This window comes from Rhamphochromis sp. 'chilingali' (genome assembly GCF_963969265.1).
Source record: "Rhamphochromis sp. 'chilingali' genome assembly, chromosome: 16".
Classification (NCBI taxonomy): Eukaryota; Metazoa; Chordata; class Actinopteri; order Cichliformes; family Cichlidae; genus Rhamphochromis; species Rhamphochromis sp. 'chilingali'.
The window spans coordinates 11,517,816-11,531,522 of NC_137943.1; the positions used below are offsets into that span (position 1 = coordinate 11,517,816).

A 13,707-nucleotide genomic window follows, 5' to 3' on the forward strand; every position below is an offset into this window, starting at 1 on the left:
GGAAAACAGAAAGGTTTTCATATTTATCTGTTTAAACTTCCCTCCACGACGAGCTTTCCAAACATAAATGGGATATTAATAAAAATGTTCTGGTGAAGAAACCACCAGGACATGCCTGCTGTGTGGGTTTTTTTGTTACTCACCACCCTGAAACAAGAGCTGAGGGGAGAATCGGGAGAAGAGAACAAAGCGTCACAGCTCGCTGGACTGACGGCTGCTGTCGCAGAAGGTTTGATGCATGTAGGTTTCATCTAAAGTCACAAACAAGCGGGCAAAGCTAAGGAGAACCTCGAGGCTGACAAAAACTCTGCAAACATTTGTAGACACAAGATTTCACAATTTCATTGAAACTCGATTTCAGGAAATATTGGGATGTTGTCTGAAATACAAATTAAAGCAGAACGCAGTGATTTGAAAATGATTTAACCACCGAGAACCAAAACCACAAATCAAATGTTGATGCTGTTCATTCTGTATTTGATCCCAGCAAAACGTTCCCCCCAAAATATTTATGCGGGAGTATGTTTCCCATTATCGTGTATCATTTTTAATACTTTCCAAATGTTTGGTAGATGAAATTAATGGCTCTCGCTTGGAACGCAAACTGTTTTCATAATTCCTGTTTGCATACAAAAGTTCAAAGTAAACTTGATTGTCATCTCTGCTATATACAGTTCAGTATATAGAGACAGGAGACGACGAGGCTCGAGTTCCATACAGTGCAAAAGAACAACAATAAATCCGGGACCGTGTCATGCGAATGACAATAAAGCTCCTTGAATCCTTGAAATATAGGAAGAGTAAGAATAAGAAGAATAAATATATATACACTTTGAGACTGAGGTAAGGGAGTAAATATACACTTTGAGGTAAAACTTACAATTGAGATTTAAAGTGACTTTGAAGTCATTGTAAGACGTAAACCCTCTTTCAGTTCTGAAGGTTCGATTCCAAGCAGGTCCTACAATACAATCAGGTGAATACAACCTCAAATGAGCAACAATAAATGACTTATTACTAGGGCTGGACCATATGATACCGTTCACGTAATACCGGTATAATGTTGGGCAGCAAAATTAAATATCGCGATAGAATACGGGTAAAACGCGCATGCGCAGTGCCTTTGTTTTCATAGACACATGGCGGAAAAAGCGTGGCGGCGACGGAGAATGAGAAGGGCGAAAGCGGATCGTTGAATGAAACGGATGAACCAGAACTGGTTTGTATAAATGCTGCAACTTCAGTGGTGTGGAACTGGTTTAGCTTTCGTCCGTCAGATACACAACAAAGCACTATTTTTGGTAGAGCATGCTAGCAGGCCGTCGTTATTACCGTGTTTTTTGGAAATACTGCACACTTAAAATCAATCCTTTGATTTTTCTGAAAATCGACAGCGCCCCTTATAATCCTGTGTGCCTTATGTATGAATTCTGGTTGTGTTTACTGAGCTTGAAACGATGTTATGTGGTACACGGCGCTCAAAAAATCTGTCAAATGTTTTAGTACGACTTTGCTAAGCTACGAAGCCGCACAGCTTGATGGATTGTCGGATTATTACGGCTATCGTAGGCAGGAGCCTCGCGGAGTGATACGTACTGTGCTTCAACATAATATTACCGTGTTGTGTGTGTATAACCTCTTTTTAAGTTTTGTGGATATTATACATGGTTATGCTGAGGACATGTCGGACAATTTCCACTGGAAATGCCTTTTGGTTAAACTGTCAGCAAGGAATTTGCATTTACACTGTTAAATTTTTATATAACTTTAATGCAGATAAAAAACAGCTGCTTGTTTAAGTGAAAATACATTGATTTTTTTTTTTGCACTAATAAAGTTGTGGAGTCGTAAAGTATTTTGTCTAGTGTCAATTATATCGTCAGTTATATCTTATCGTACATTTTCAAATGTATATCGTGATAAATATTTTGGTCATATTGCCCTGCTCTACTTATTACAGCATGTCATTATTTATTCAACGCAAATAATCTAACATGCAAAAACGCTGCGCATAAAGTCTAATGACACCCTCACTGCTTCCAAAGGAATTAAGAGACTAATTAGCAGATCAAATGCATGAGATTAACTGATCATTAGTGAGTGTGAGCATCTCTATGAAAGCAGATTTTTGGCAGTTTGCTGCTCTGGAGAATTCAGCTGTGTGTTACCACAAAGTGCTCAGAGAAACTGCTAAAAACCCAAGAGCTACATCTCAGACTCCTGGCACGTAAGATCTTAACGTACGAGACGGTACATTTATAAAATGATTGAATAAGTGTGGCTTATTTGGAAGGACTGCCAGGAGAAAGCCTCTTCCCTCAAAAAACTGTCACGATCTGTGGGAGGCAGGTCACGTTTTCTAGACGATCCAAATGCAGACGCTTGGACTAATCCTAACAAAAGCGAGCCGTTTATTAAGGCTGATCAAAACTTTGCAAAAATACAAAATAAAAGGGAAAAAGTGGACAAAGACTTTCACTAACAGAAAACTAAATGGGGAAAAACTGGTAACAAGGAACATGAGCAAGACACATGGAAGAAGAACGGGCGTTCCGGCACAGGACAGCGGGACAATATGTACACAAGAGGGTGGTGAGAGGAAGTGAAGGCACGGGAAAGGCAGCAGAAACAAATTAGACAAAAAAATCGGAATTGAGCATTAAGACCTGCAGTGTGAACGTAGCCTAAGTCACTGAGTCGACCATGAACTCCTCCGTATACCAAAGTTTTCTACTCAAATATGAGATCATCGGTCTGACAGCTAAAGTTTGGCATCAACTGGGTCATGGAACAGCTGATGGAACGACTGAAAAACATATCATTTGACATGTTGCCATGGCGCACTCAAAGTCCAGATCTCAATCTGACAGAAATGATGTGGCGGGCCCTTCAGAGAGCCGTGCATAAGCAAACGCCCAATGAGCTGAAGCAATGTTGTAAAGACAACAGGGCCAAAATTCCTCCGCAGTGAAGTGAGAGTTGTTGTTCATCTGAAGTCACATTTAATAATTTTAAGACTTGCTGAGGACCAAATCATTTTTATGTAAAACCTTAGAGCTGAAAGAGGATTTTATTTATTTATTTTTATATCTTTCATCACTAACAGGGTGATGACATCAACAGATGACCGAGGAACACATTCCACTTCATGCAATTCCAAACTTATGCTATAATGGATGCTGGAGTTGAAGTGTGTACCACTAACAAGCCTTTCTTTGTCCCTTTCTATTTGCCCCCTGCCAAAAAATTTATTTTTATCAGTCATACAAGCAAACAGCTTTCCACTGATCTTAGTACATAAATGGACCCAAGCCCAGAATATTGCTATGCCCAGTGAAGTTTCTGCATCTTGTTTCTGTCTGCTTTTTCTTTCAATGTCAGAGCTTTAACATGTGCTACGGAGTGGTTTATATTTTTTAATGAATTCACTTGAGGGCCTGAAGACCATAACTGTTCATGATTATTTTAATCCTGAGAACATTCCTCGATTATTCAGTCTTTACCCAGTCCTTTTTCACTTTAAAACCTTTTTGTTGTATTTTCGATCAAATGTAGAGTTTAAGTAGAGTTTAAATGATTTACAAATCCTTGAAATCTAGGCTTTATTTCATATTGCACATCTTTTTGAGAACTGGACCATGTGTTGATTAATCTCACTGATCCTACCTGCCAGGTGTAGAGAAAATCCTCCAAGTTTTTAGCCTGAGATCCGTCAAACATAGGAAAATCATTTCCTGCGTCGTTATCGTTGGTCCCAAACAGACCGGTGGAGACACCTGTGCAGGCGAGAAAGGTGTATATGTGTGAGAATATGAAGACAGATATTTATAACGGGCCATGCTGAATCTTTCCCACCATGTAACCATCCATCCAGAGTGAAGCTGCACAATTCAAGCGACAGGTCACATGACACAAACATCCCACGCTGACTGGACACCTGCACCACGTTTGATGCTTTCCTGACTGTCACTCCATCATCAGTGAGAAACGTGTGGCTGACGGCGCCGCTGCAGTCGGTCCTCACCTGTGACACAAGCATTTACTCGTCTTATTCCTCATGGCCTGAACGCTCTTTATTCGTCGAGAGTAACACATACCTGCCCGTTGCGCTGAACGCTGATGGTGTGGTTATTCATTTGTATCAGGAGGAGGTTCTGCGTGTCTGTGCCGAGCAGCAGCGTGAACGACGGATCGCGGCCGACGTCTCGGGCCAGGAGCAGTGGACACGAACCTGGCAGCTCATACAAGTGACCGTCAAACGTCACTACGAACTGATCTGCCACCAACAGAGCTTGGTCTTTGGCGAGATAAGAAGGGAAAAACGAAGAATTCATTGAACCCTCATGTGGTGTTACTCATGCGATGTTGGCAGGTCTGGTGGACTCACTGTTTTACAGGGTTATTAAATCAAAAATCTAAACCATTTTATGATCGGTGTCTTTTTGTATTATTTTGTCTTATTTTTTTTTAACTTGACTCACATATAAAATCTATCTCATGCTCCCGTTTCTTTCATTCAGGGAACATTTCTAAGCTAGAGAAAATTGCTGCGTTTGTATCATTGCGCCTGGATGTTTGTAATGCTTAAAAAAATCTCTGTCCCACATTCACCCTCAGTCTTATGGGAGCCACATCTGCTCAAATATTCCTCATCTCATTCTACATCCAGTAGCGAGCCGCGTTGCCACGTAAAAGTTCAACGTGCTGTTAACAACACTTAAATCACGATTAATGTAAAAAGAAAATCATATTAAAACAATAAACATAAATAAAGACATGAATAAGAAAAGGATGTCAGCAGAAGGCCTGATTAAAAGAAATGTTTTGAACTGTTAATCAGTTAAACTGAGCTGGAGTGTTAAACTGTTCCAGAGCCTCGGTGCCGCAGGACGAAAGGCTCTGACCCCCCGTCGTCTTCAGTCTTGTATGAGCCAACTAGCATATTAGTGAAAACAGCGAGCAGCACTGTGTTTAACACGAAGTAATCTGGAGTGTGTCCGTTTAGCTTCCTACACGACTGTGAGAATTTTAAAAGAAATTCTAAACTCCACTGGCAGCCAATAAAAACAGAGTAAAGTAGGGGTGATGTGAGCTCGCTCGCTAGAGTGCGTTAGGAGTCTGGCTGCAGCATTGAGCGACACACAAAGTCCTGACAATGCAAAACATAAGCTCAAAAAGACAAAACACACCCGAAGGCACACGTGTACACGCTAACAGTCGCGTGAAGTCATCAGAAATATGTTATTTGTTCCGTTCATCATGGAAACTAAAGGGAAGGAATGTGAAGCTGAAATAATAATAATAAATACTTCATGTTGACATGCAGTGCCCTTTTTACCTACGCCTCCACTCATAGCTGGTCTAACTCCATATTTAGTTACTCCATGCTCATTACTACATGTTTTCAACGTATAAGTCATTATTTGTTTTTAGACAAGTGCCTCCAGTACTGATTTACTTAGAAGTGTTATGTTGGTTAGATCAGGTATCTTGTGTTATTTGTTGCAGATGTGTTCCAGCCATGACCTAAAGTGTTTTGAATGATGTATTAATTAAATATGAACAAAACAAAACAAAAACCCCTCTATGATGTTTAGTCTAATAATCTAAGATAATACAAAACAAAGCTAACAGTTATGGTCCTGCGTGCTGACACAGAGGTTTTAGTTCTTTGATCTTTAGATTTTTGTTGATTATTCAGTTTTCTTTGTTTTTTTATTGTTTACAATTCGATTCCCTCTTTATTAGTTTATCCTGGTCTTTCACTGTGTGTAAAGCTGCTGCATGTATCCATGGTCTAACCTCTGCACTTGTTAGTTACTTCCTGTTTTATTTTGTTAGTCATTTGTGTCCTTATTGGTTTCATCTGTATCTCGTTACCCTCGTCTGTCCACCCCCCCCTTGTTTACCTCATGTATGAGTACTCCAGCTCTGCCTTTCTCTGCAGTTTTTGAGCATCTGTTTAGTCTCCCAGTGCGTTCTCTGACAGCTCTGGATTGTGCTTCCCTTTTGCCTCTGGATTTCTGTGTCCTTTAGACTTCATCAATCAAAATAAATGCTCACTTTTCCCCATTCAGTCTGTCCTGGGTATTGTTTCTCACCCTACAGCACATAACACTTTACTGACTTTTAAATAATATTTATATGGACTGAAGTGAAGAGGTTATCGAATACCAACTGAGCGTGCCTAAAAAGCACCTCCTGAGGTCCTATTTGCAACAATTACCAGGCTGGTATTGCTACAGCTGGTTTCCATGCAGATACTGAGGCTCGCTCTGCCAGACCTGTCAGTTAAATCCTCACATAAAACATTTCAAACGAGATCTGAGAAAAGACAGAAGAAGAGTACAGTTGAAATACACCAGCCTGGGAACAGTGACAAGTTCTTTTTGAGGTTCTGGGACTCATGAAGTACAAATGGAGAAGGTTAAAAACTGAGTGAACTTTTCCAGAAGTAGTGTGCCTTCCAAAAGTCATCTAAGCAAAGAAAAATATCCAGGAAATCACAAAAGATCCAAGAAAAAAAAGGAAAAAAAGAGAACAGCACGACTTGTACACCCGTAATAAACATCAGCGTTTATGACACCTCGACACTTTGTGTCAATGCAGTCTCAGTAAAATTGATCAACAGCACTGTCATAAACGTGTAAAACGGAGTAATTAAAACGGTGCCTTACGTGTGAAGGGGCTGTCCATGATCTTCCTTTTGAGGCGGTAGAGTTCGGCAGTGGGTCTGACAGCGGCGAGGGTCAGCAGAGGTCTCAGGATCCACTCCTCCAGGAGGATCTCCATCAGCCCAGCGTTGGCCGTCCTTGACCGGGGCAGCTGTGGCAGCGGCACCGACACAATCACTGAACATTCACTGAAAGGAAAAACAAAGGGAAAAAAATCCAACTGGAATCATTTTTATCCATCAGTTGTACTCTGGATCAAAACTTGATCTTTAAACTTCTTGATCGAGTTATTGTTTAAGTTTAAACAGGTCCAGCTTTAGCTACGAACATCTAGGTGCACATAGCTTCGAGAGCATTTCGGTGACTATAATTCAACGTGTAGTTTGTACCTGCAGTGAACCCAAATAAACTGACCATTTTCAAAAACAAAACCCCCCAAAACAAAACAGTGATATAGCTGTCTTAACTCTGATATGTGTAGTACCTGGGGAAGAATTTGTAGACTGATGCAAGCCGTTTTCTGACTCCAGACAGAGCCATCGCCAGCCTGGTCTCAATCCAGTGGTAGGCATGCTGGCCTGCCTGATTGACACATTGACACATTCATCAGGTTCAAATAGGTCTTTTAGCAAAGGCTGAAACAATGGATGGGAACAATGTGAAAAGCACAGGAGGAAGAGTGGGTGTAAGAGATCGTGACACTTGAGCAACTGTTGTACATCAAAACAATCTATCCCTCTCTATGTTTTACATATACAGCTGCTATGTTTCATACTAATAATGTATGTATGAAATTATGCCCTTTCTCTTTTATTATGATGTGAAAACATTCTAAGAAATAAGTATGAATCAAATAAACATTATGTAGTAGGATAAAAATGTGATATGGGCCAGCCTAAAGCATAAACAACTCATCACTACAAGCTGTCTTTTTCCACAATATTAAATATCAAGAGTATGTATATGTATATATATACATATATATACATATATATATGTATATGTATATGTATATGTACATATATGTGTATATGCATTTAACAAATTTCTCACCATATTTTATTTTGGTGAGAAAGTATTTAGTCAGAGTTTTATGTAAGTGTATTCTAAACCGAACAATCAAGATGTGATTGAAGTGCAAACTTTCACTCAGACATTTAATTCAGGGTGTTTAGCAAAAGTGCTGCATCAAGTGTTTAGGAATTACATCGTGTTTCATACATTATCCCCAATATTTCAAGGCTCAAATCCAATTGGGCATTTGACAGGCAGGCGGTTTCAAGGCCAGGTGAGGCCTGCTCCGTTATGATCCCATGACAAACAAAGACAGGGTATCTGGAGCTGATACCAAGTGAGGGTGGCACAGCGGTGCAGTGGTTAGTACTGGTACCTCAAAGCAAGAGGCTTCTGGGTTCAAATCCTCTGACTGGCTGGGACCTTTTTTTGTAGTTTGTATGATCTCCGTATGCTTGTGTGGTTTTTCTCCAAATATTCCAGCTTCCTCCCACAGTTCACATGCATGCCAGGTTAATCTGTGATTCTAAACTGTCTGTAGGCATAAATGGCTGTCTTTCTCTCTGTACGAGCCCTATAACAGACTTGCAGCCTGTCCAGTATGTACTTCCCATCTCACCCTGTGACAGCTGGGATAGACTCCAGCCCTGCCATGATTCTGAGTTGGATAAGTGGAAGAAGATGGATGGTTGAAGAATCCAAGTGTTGAACTTACATTTGGTATTTTTTTTTACTGGAACTCTCAATATTAGGCTCAAAGTGATATAATTCAGGCCATCATTAGACCAAAAACCCAAAATCAACCTGTCAAAGAGAAAAAAAGACTTTGGGAATAGCCAAATATGAAATCTGGTCCATTTTTTAAAAGAAGGAATGCACTGGACACCAAACGGTCTGAGAGACCGCAGACGACAACTAAAGTGGATGATTGCAGAATTCTTTTTTTGGCTCGGGAAAACCATCACAGCAATTCAAGAAAACTCTGGAGGAGGCGGATGTATCATTGTCAAAGCCTTCAAACAAGAGACACCTGACACATGAATCATGCGGCGGGGTTACACTCAACACAAACTCAAGAACGGGAAGGCCAGATCAGACTTTGGGTTTTCAGCCAGAAAATGTCTAAGTGAGCTGGCAACTTATGGGAAAAATAAAAGAAAATTGATAGTTGAAACCAAGCTTAATTTGTACCAGAATGATGTGAAGAGAAAAGTCTGGAGAAGGAGAGAAACAGTTAATGATGTGAAGCATATGGATAGAGAAACACCGCCGTAGCCAGTGGATATGGATCGCTGGTGTTTATTGATGATGTGACTGCTGATGGAAGAAACAGGATAAATGAATGATGAATAGTGCAGGGCTACACTCTCTGCTCAGATATTCTTCAGTGGCCAAATCAGGCAACTCACCTCAATATGTACATATACATATATATATGTACATATATATATGTATATGTACATATATATATGTACATATACATATATATGTACATATATGTGTATATGCATTTAACAAATGCATGTACACATATATGTACATATATATATGTATATGTATATGTATATGTACATATACATATACATATATATACATATATATATGTATATGTACATATATATATGTACATATACATATATATATATGTACATATATATATGTATATGTACATATATGTGTATATGCATTTAACAAATGCATGTACATATACATATACATATATATACATATATGTATATGTATATGTATATGTATATGTACATATACATATACATATATATACATATATATATGTATATGTATATGTACATATACATATACATATATATACACATATATATATGTATATGTATATGTATATGTACATATATGTGTATATGCATTTAACAAATTTCTCACCATATTTTATTTTGGTGAGAAAGTATTTAGTCAGAGTTTTATGTAAGTGTATTCTAAACCGAACAATCAAGATGTGATTGAAGTGCAAACTTTCACTCAGACATTTAATTCAGGGTGTTTAGCAAAAGTGCTGCATCAAGTGTTTAGGAATTACATCGTGTTTCATACATTATCCCCAATATTTCAAGGCTCAAATCCAATTGGGCATTTGACAGGCAGGCGGTTTCAAGGCCAGGTGAGGCCTGCTCCGTTATGATCCCATGACAAACAAAGACAGGGTATCTGGAGCTGATACCAAGTGAGGGTGGCACAGCGGTGCAGTGGTTAGTACTGGTACCTCAAAGCAAGAGGCTTCTGGGTTCAAATCCTCTGACTGGCTGGGACCTTTTTTTGTAGTTTGTATGATCTCCGTATGCTTGTGTGGTTTTTCTCCAAATATTCCAGCTTCCTCCCACAGTTCACATGCATGCCAGGTTAATCTGTGATTCTAAACTGTCTGTAGGCATAAATGGCTGTCTTTCTCTCTGTACGAGCCCTATAACAGACTTGCAGCCTGTCCAGTATGTACTTCCCATCTCACCCTGTGACAGCTGGGATAGACTCCAGCCCTGCCATGATTCTGAGTTGGATAAGTGGAAGAAGATGGATGGTTGAAGAATCCAAGTGTTGAACTTATATTTGGTATTTTTTTTACTGGAACTCTCAATATTAGGCTCAAAGTGATATAATTCAGGCCATCATTAGACCAAAAACCCAAAATCAACCTGTCAAAGAGAAAAAAAGACTTTGGGAATAGCCAAATATGAAATCTGGTCCATTTTTTAAAAGAAGGAATGCACTGGACACCAAACGGTCTGAGAGACCGCAGACGACAACTAAAGTGGATGATTGCAGAATTCTTTTTTTGGCTCGGGAAAACCATCACAGCAATTCAAGAAAACTCTGGAGGAGGCGGCTGTATCATTGTCAAAGCCTTCAAACAAGAGACACCTGACACATGAATCATGCGGCGGGGTTACACTCAACACAAACTCAAGAACGGGAAGGCCAGATCAGACTTTGGGTTTTCAGCCAGAAAATGTCTAAGTGAGCTGGCAACTTATGGGAAAAATAAAAGAAAATTGATAGTTGAAACCAAGCTTAATTTGTACCAGAATGATGTGAAGAGAAAAGTCTGGAGAAGGAGAGAAACAGTTAATGATGTGAAGCATATGGATAGAGAAACACCGCCGTAGCCAGTGGATATGGATCGCTGGTGTTTATTGATGATGTGACTGCTGATGGAAGAAACAGGATAAATGAATGATGAATAGTGCAGGGCTACACTCTCTGCTCAGATATTCTTCAGTGGCCAAATCAGGCAACTCACCTCAATGCTTCAATGTTTGCTTTTCAGTTCTTAAATACAAACTGAATGCACAGAGACCAACAAACAAACAGCAACTGCAGTAAAGGCCCGCCAGAGCATTTTGGGAGGAGGAAACACGACATTTGATGATGTCCATGGGTTGTAGACCTCAGGCAGTATGAAGGATGAATATCCAAATATTAAAAACTATCTTTATATTTGAAATCATATTCGTTTTGTCCAATTAATTTGGAACTTCTGAAAATGAAAACCTGTAGTATAAAAATAGCTGTAACTCCTATACAGTGAATGCTTTCGTTAAACCCCTTAAAAACCTAAAATCTGCACTTCAATCATTTGGTTTAAAATCTACTGTCGTGGTGCACAGAAGCAAAATCTACAATTGCGGACAATTAATTTGTCACTGTCCAAAAACTTATGGAACTAACTGTCTGATCTAATTTGAAGGCAGACACTTATCAACAGCCTTGATAAGGTTTTTAGTTTGTCTAACCCAGTCAAAGACCACATCGAGCACATTTAAAAAGGCACCAGAGTGCAGTTTCTCACCACATCCAGGGCGATGCTGAGCGTGGTGACACCGGCCTCTGACAGCAGTCTGAGCTGAGGGTTCTCCAGCAGAGCAGGATGGACCTCCACCAGCTTGTCATTCCACTGCAGAACAGCCTCCCTCCACATCGCCTCCAGCCTCTGGCCCTTCACATCCTGGTACACACCTGCCAGAGTGGTAAGCGGCCCTGAGGCCGAACGAGGGATGGAGGTACACGTTTTCAGTTTCACATGAGCATACATATTTCAGAACCTCTCACAGGAAACTGTGAGGGACCACAAAAAGAGATGTGAACATCGATGAAGAGAAATTTTCTAAATAATGCCTTGAGAGACAGAAGAGATGCTTTTCATGCTTCCTTCCGGTAAATAAGTTAAGGGAGAGAAGATTAGTTTATGTTTGGAGTTCCTTAAGGAAATTCAATTGGTGACGGCACAGCAATCGCTCAAAAACTAAAGGCCATCTCTTTATTCACCAGAACTAAATTAATCATGAACACACAACTGGAATGCATCATTCCTGAAGCTCTGGTTAGCTTTCTGTCTTTCCGCACTCACTCCTAAGTTCCTGCTGACCCAGCAGCGAGGCGTGCTGCAGCAGATTCAGAAAGCGTGGCAGGCTGTCGGTCAAGAAGTGACGCAGCGGGCTCCTCTGCCACAGAGCCAGCACGCCTTTTTCTTTCTTCCCCAGCAGAGCCTCTGCTTGCTGTGAAACATGGAGAGGCAGAGCGCTCAACTCCTGCAGCAGCTGACTGTCTCTGGACTGGAGTGGTGGGGGATTAACAGAAACAGCACAGCAGTTAAATCCAAGAAAGCTCCTGTTATTACATTAAGAATTCCAGTGTGTGTGTGTGTGTGTGTGTGTGTGTGTGTGTGTGTGTGTGTGTGTGTGTGTGTGTGTGTGTGTGTGTGTGTGTGTGTGTGGTTACCTGTCTTCTAAAGTCTACGAGGAGACGCTGCAAAGCCCTGATTCTCTCCGTAAGTTTAATCTGTATCTGAGAGCTCAAATAGTCCGCCCGTTGCTGTGAACCGAATGAAAACAACCAATTTTTAAAAAGGCCATTCACATGAAAGCAAACACTGGGATGTGTTCATGCCATTAGCGACACCTCTGCTGCAGTCAGACTCTCCAAACAGCCACTTGCTCTCAGCATTAGCGTCTGATTGGCTGTTCCCAGAAACACTCTGCCCAGAGTTTCGGATGTGCCACTGCCGCTTCTTTTCTGCACATCTAGCGTCAAACTGTGGTTTACACCCACACATACCGCTACAGTGAGATCCTCACTGAGGCCTAGACCTGCACAGCCAGAGACAATTTCATTTTATTTGATTTCATTTTGATATATTTTGGCATTAATGCATGGCTAAGGTTCTTCTGCATTTACCATTCATATGACCGGCTGTAGTCTGCAGGCATCGTCCCTCGACTGTACCGTTCAGCCAGATCTTCTCTCTGCCGTCCAGTCTGGCCTGTACCTGGAGACCTGACCCCTTGATTTGAGACAGGGCACTTCCCCTCACTTCCACACTACAATTACCCATCCTAGACTGTAAAGCGTGAAACAAATGTAGGCATGTTTAGAATTAGTAGGACCCCGACTTACAAAAAGAAGGCTAGTCGAATATCTCACTATGTTTCGATCATTTCCTGGAATCCCTGTTAGGAACCAGCAGTGACTGCAGGAAGTGATTCCAAACTCCACAGAAGAAACACGTTTCTTTTTTTGTACAAATTTAGCAGTCGTAATACAAAATTTTGCTTAGTGAAATCGGTATGCGTGTGTGTAGCTACTTGCCCTTTCTTGCCTTCTCAAAGAAATATGCACAAAAGCCCATTTCTCACAATATTAAATATCAAGAGTGGGCTGTAAAGGTCCTGCAGGTGAATCGTGTCATGTATTCAGCAACAATTTTACAAAAGTATTTTTAATTTCCAACTTTGTTGAAATTAACAATACTTGAACTATTTTAAATTTCCCACCAAGTCCTTGTAGTTGTTTACCTCAGAGAACAGAGACATGTTGGTCCCGTGAAGAGTGGAGGAGTTGGTAAGGGCGAGGGTGAAGCTGCAGTGGTACGGTCGCCCTGTCACTGCCAGCTGGGACTGAGTGTAAAGCAGCTCCTCGCCTGAGTTCACTCTGTGGGATCCTGACCACGACAGAGTCTGAGAGGCAAAGAGATAATTAACAAGAGCTCAAGAAA

The 13,707-nt window shown here is 40.6% G+C and overlaps 1 protein-coding gene across 2 annotated transcripts in view; it reads right to left on the reverse strand.

Annotated features, from left to right (window-relative positions):
• LOC308383691 (uncharacterized protein) overlaps window positions 1-13,707 on the reverse strand; it is a 43,351-nt gene that overhangs the window by 601 nt on the left and 29,043 nt on the right. The window contains exons 61-72 of one of the 2 annotated variants that reach the window (XM_080861756.1): window positions 13,508-13,669; window positions 12,891-13,053; window positions 12,615-12,802; window positions 12,435-12,527; window positions 12,064-12,268; window positions 11,506-11,672; window positions 7,159-7,256; window positions 6,678-6,862; window positions 4,098-4,297; window positions 3,856-4,024; window positions 3,667-3,776; window positions 144-251 (exon numbers count right to left, since the gene is read on the reverse strand). In XM_080861756.1, the coding sequence (XP_080717882.1) occupies window positions 144-251; window positions 3,667-3,776; window positions 3,856-4,024; window positions 4,098-4,297; window positions 6,678-6,862; window positions 7,159-7,256; window positions 11,506-11,672; window positions 12,064-12,268; window positions 12,435-12,527; window positions 12,615-12,802; window positions 12,891-13,053; window positions 13,508-13,669 (1,848 nt within the window). Of the gene's footprint in view, window positions 1-143; window positions 252-3,666; window positions 3,777-3,855; window positions 4,025-4,097; window positions 4,298-6,677; window positions 6,863-7,158; window positions 7,257-11,505; window positions 11,694-12,063; window positions 12,269-12,434; window positions 12,528-12,614; window positions 12,803-12,890; window positions 13,054-13,507; window positions 13,670-13,707 lie in introns of both variants that reach the window. The other variant, XM_080861755.1, reaches the window with a different exon arrangement.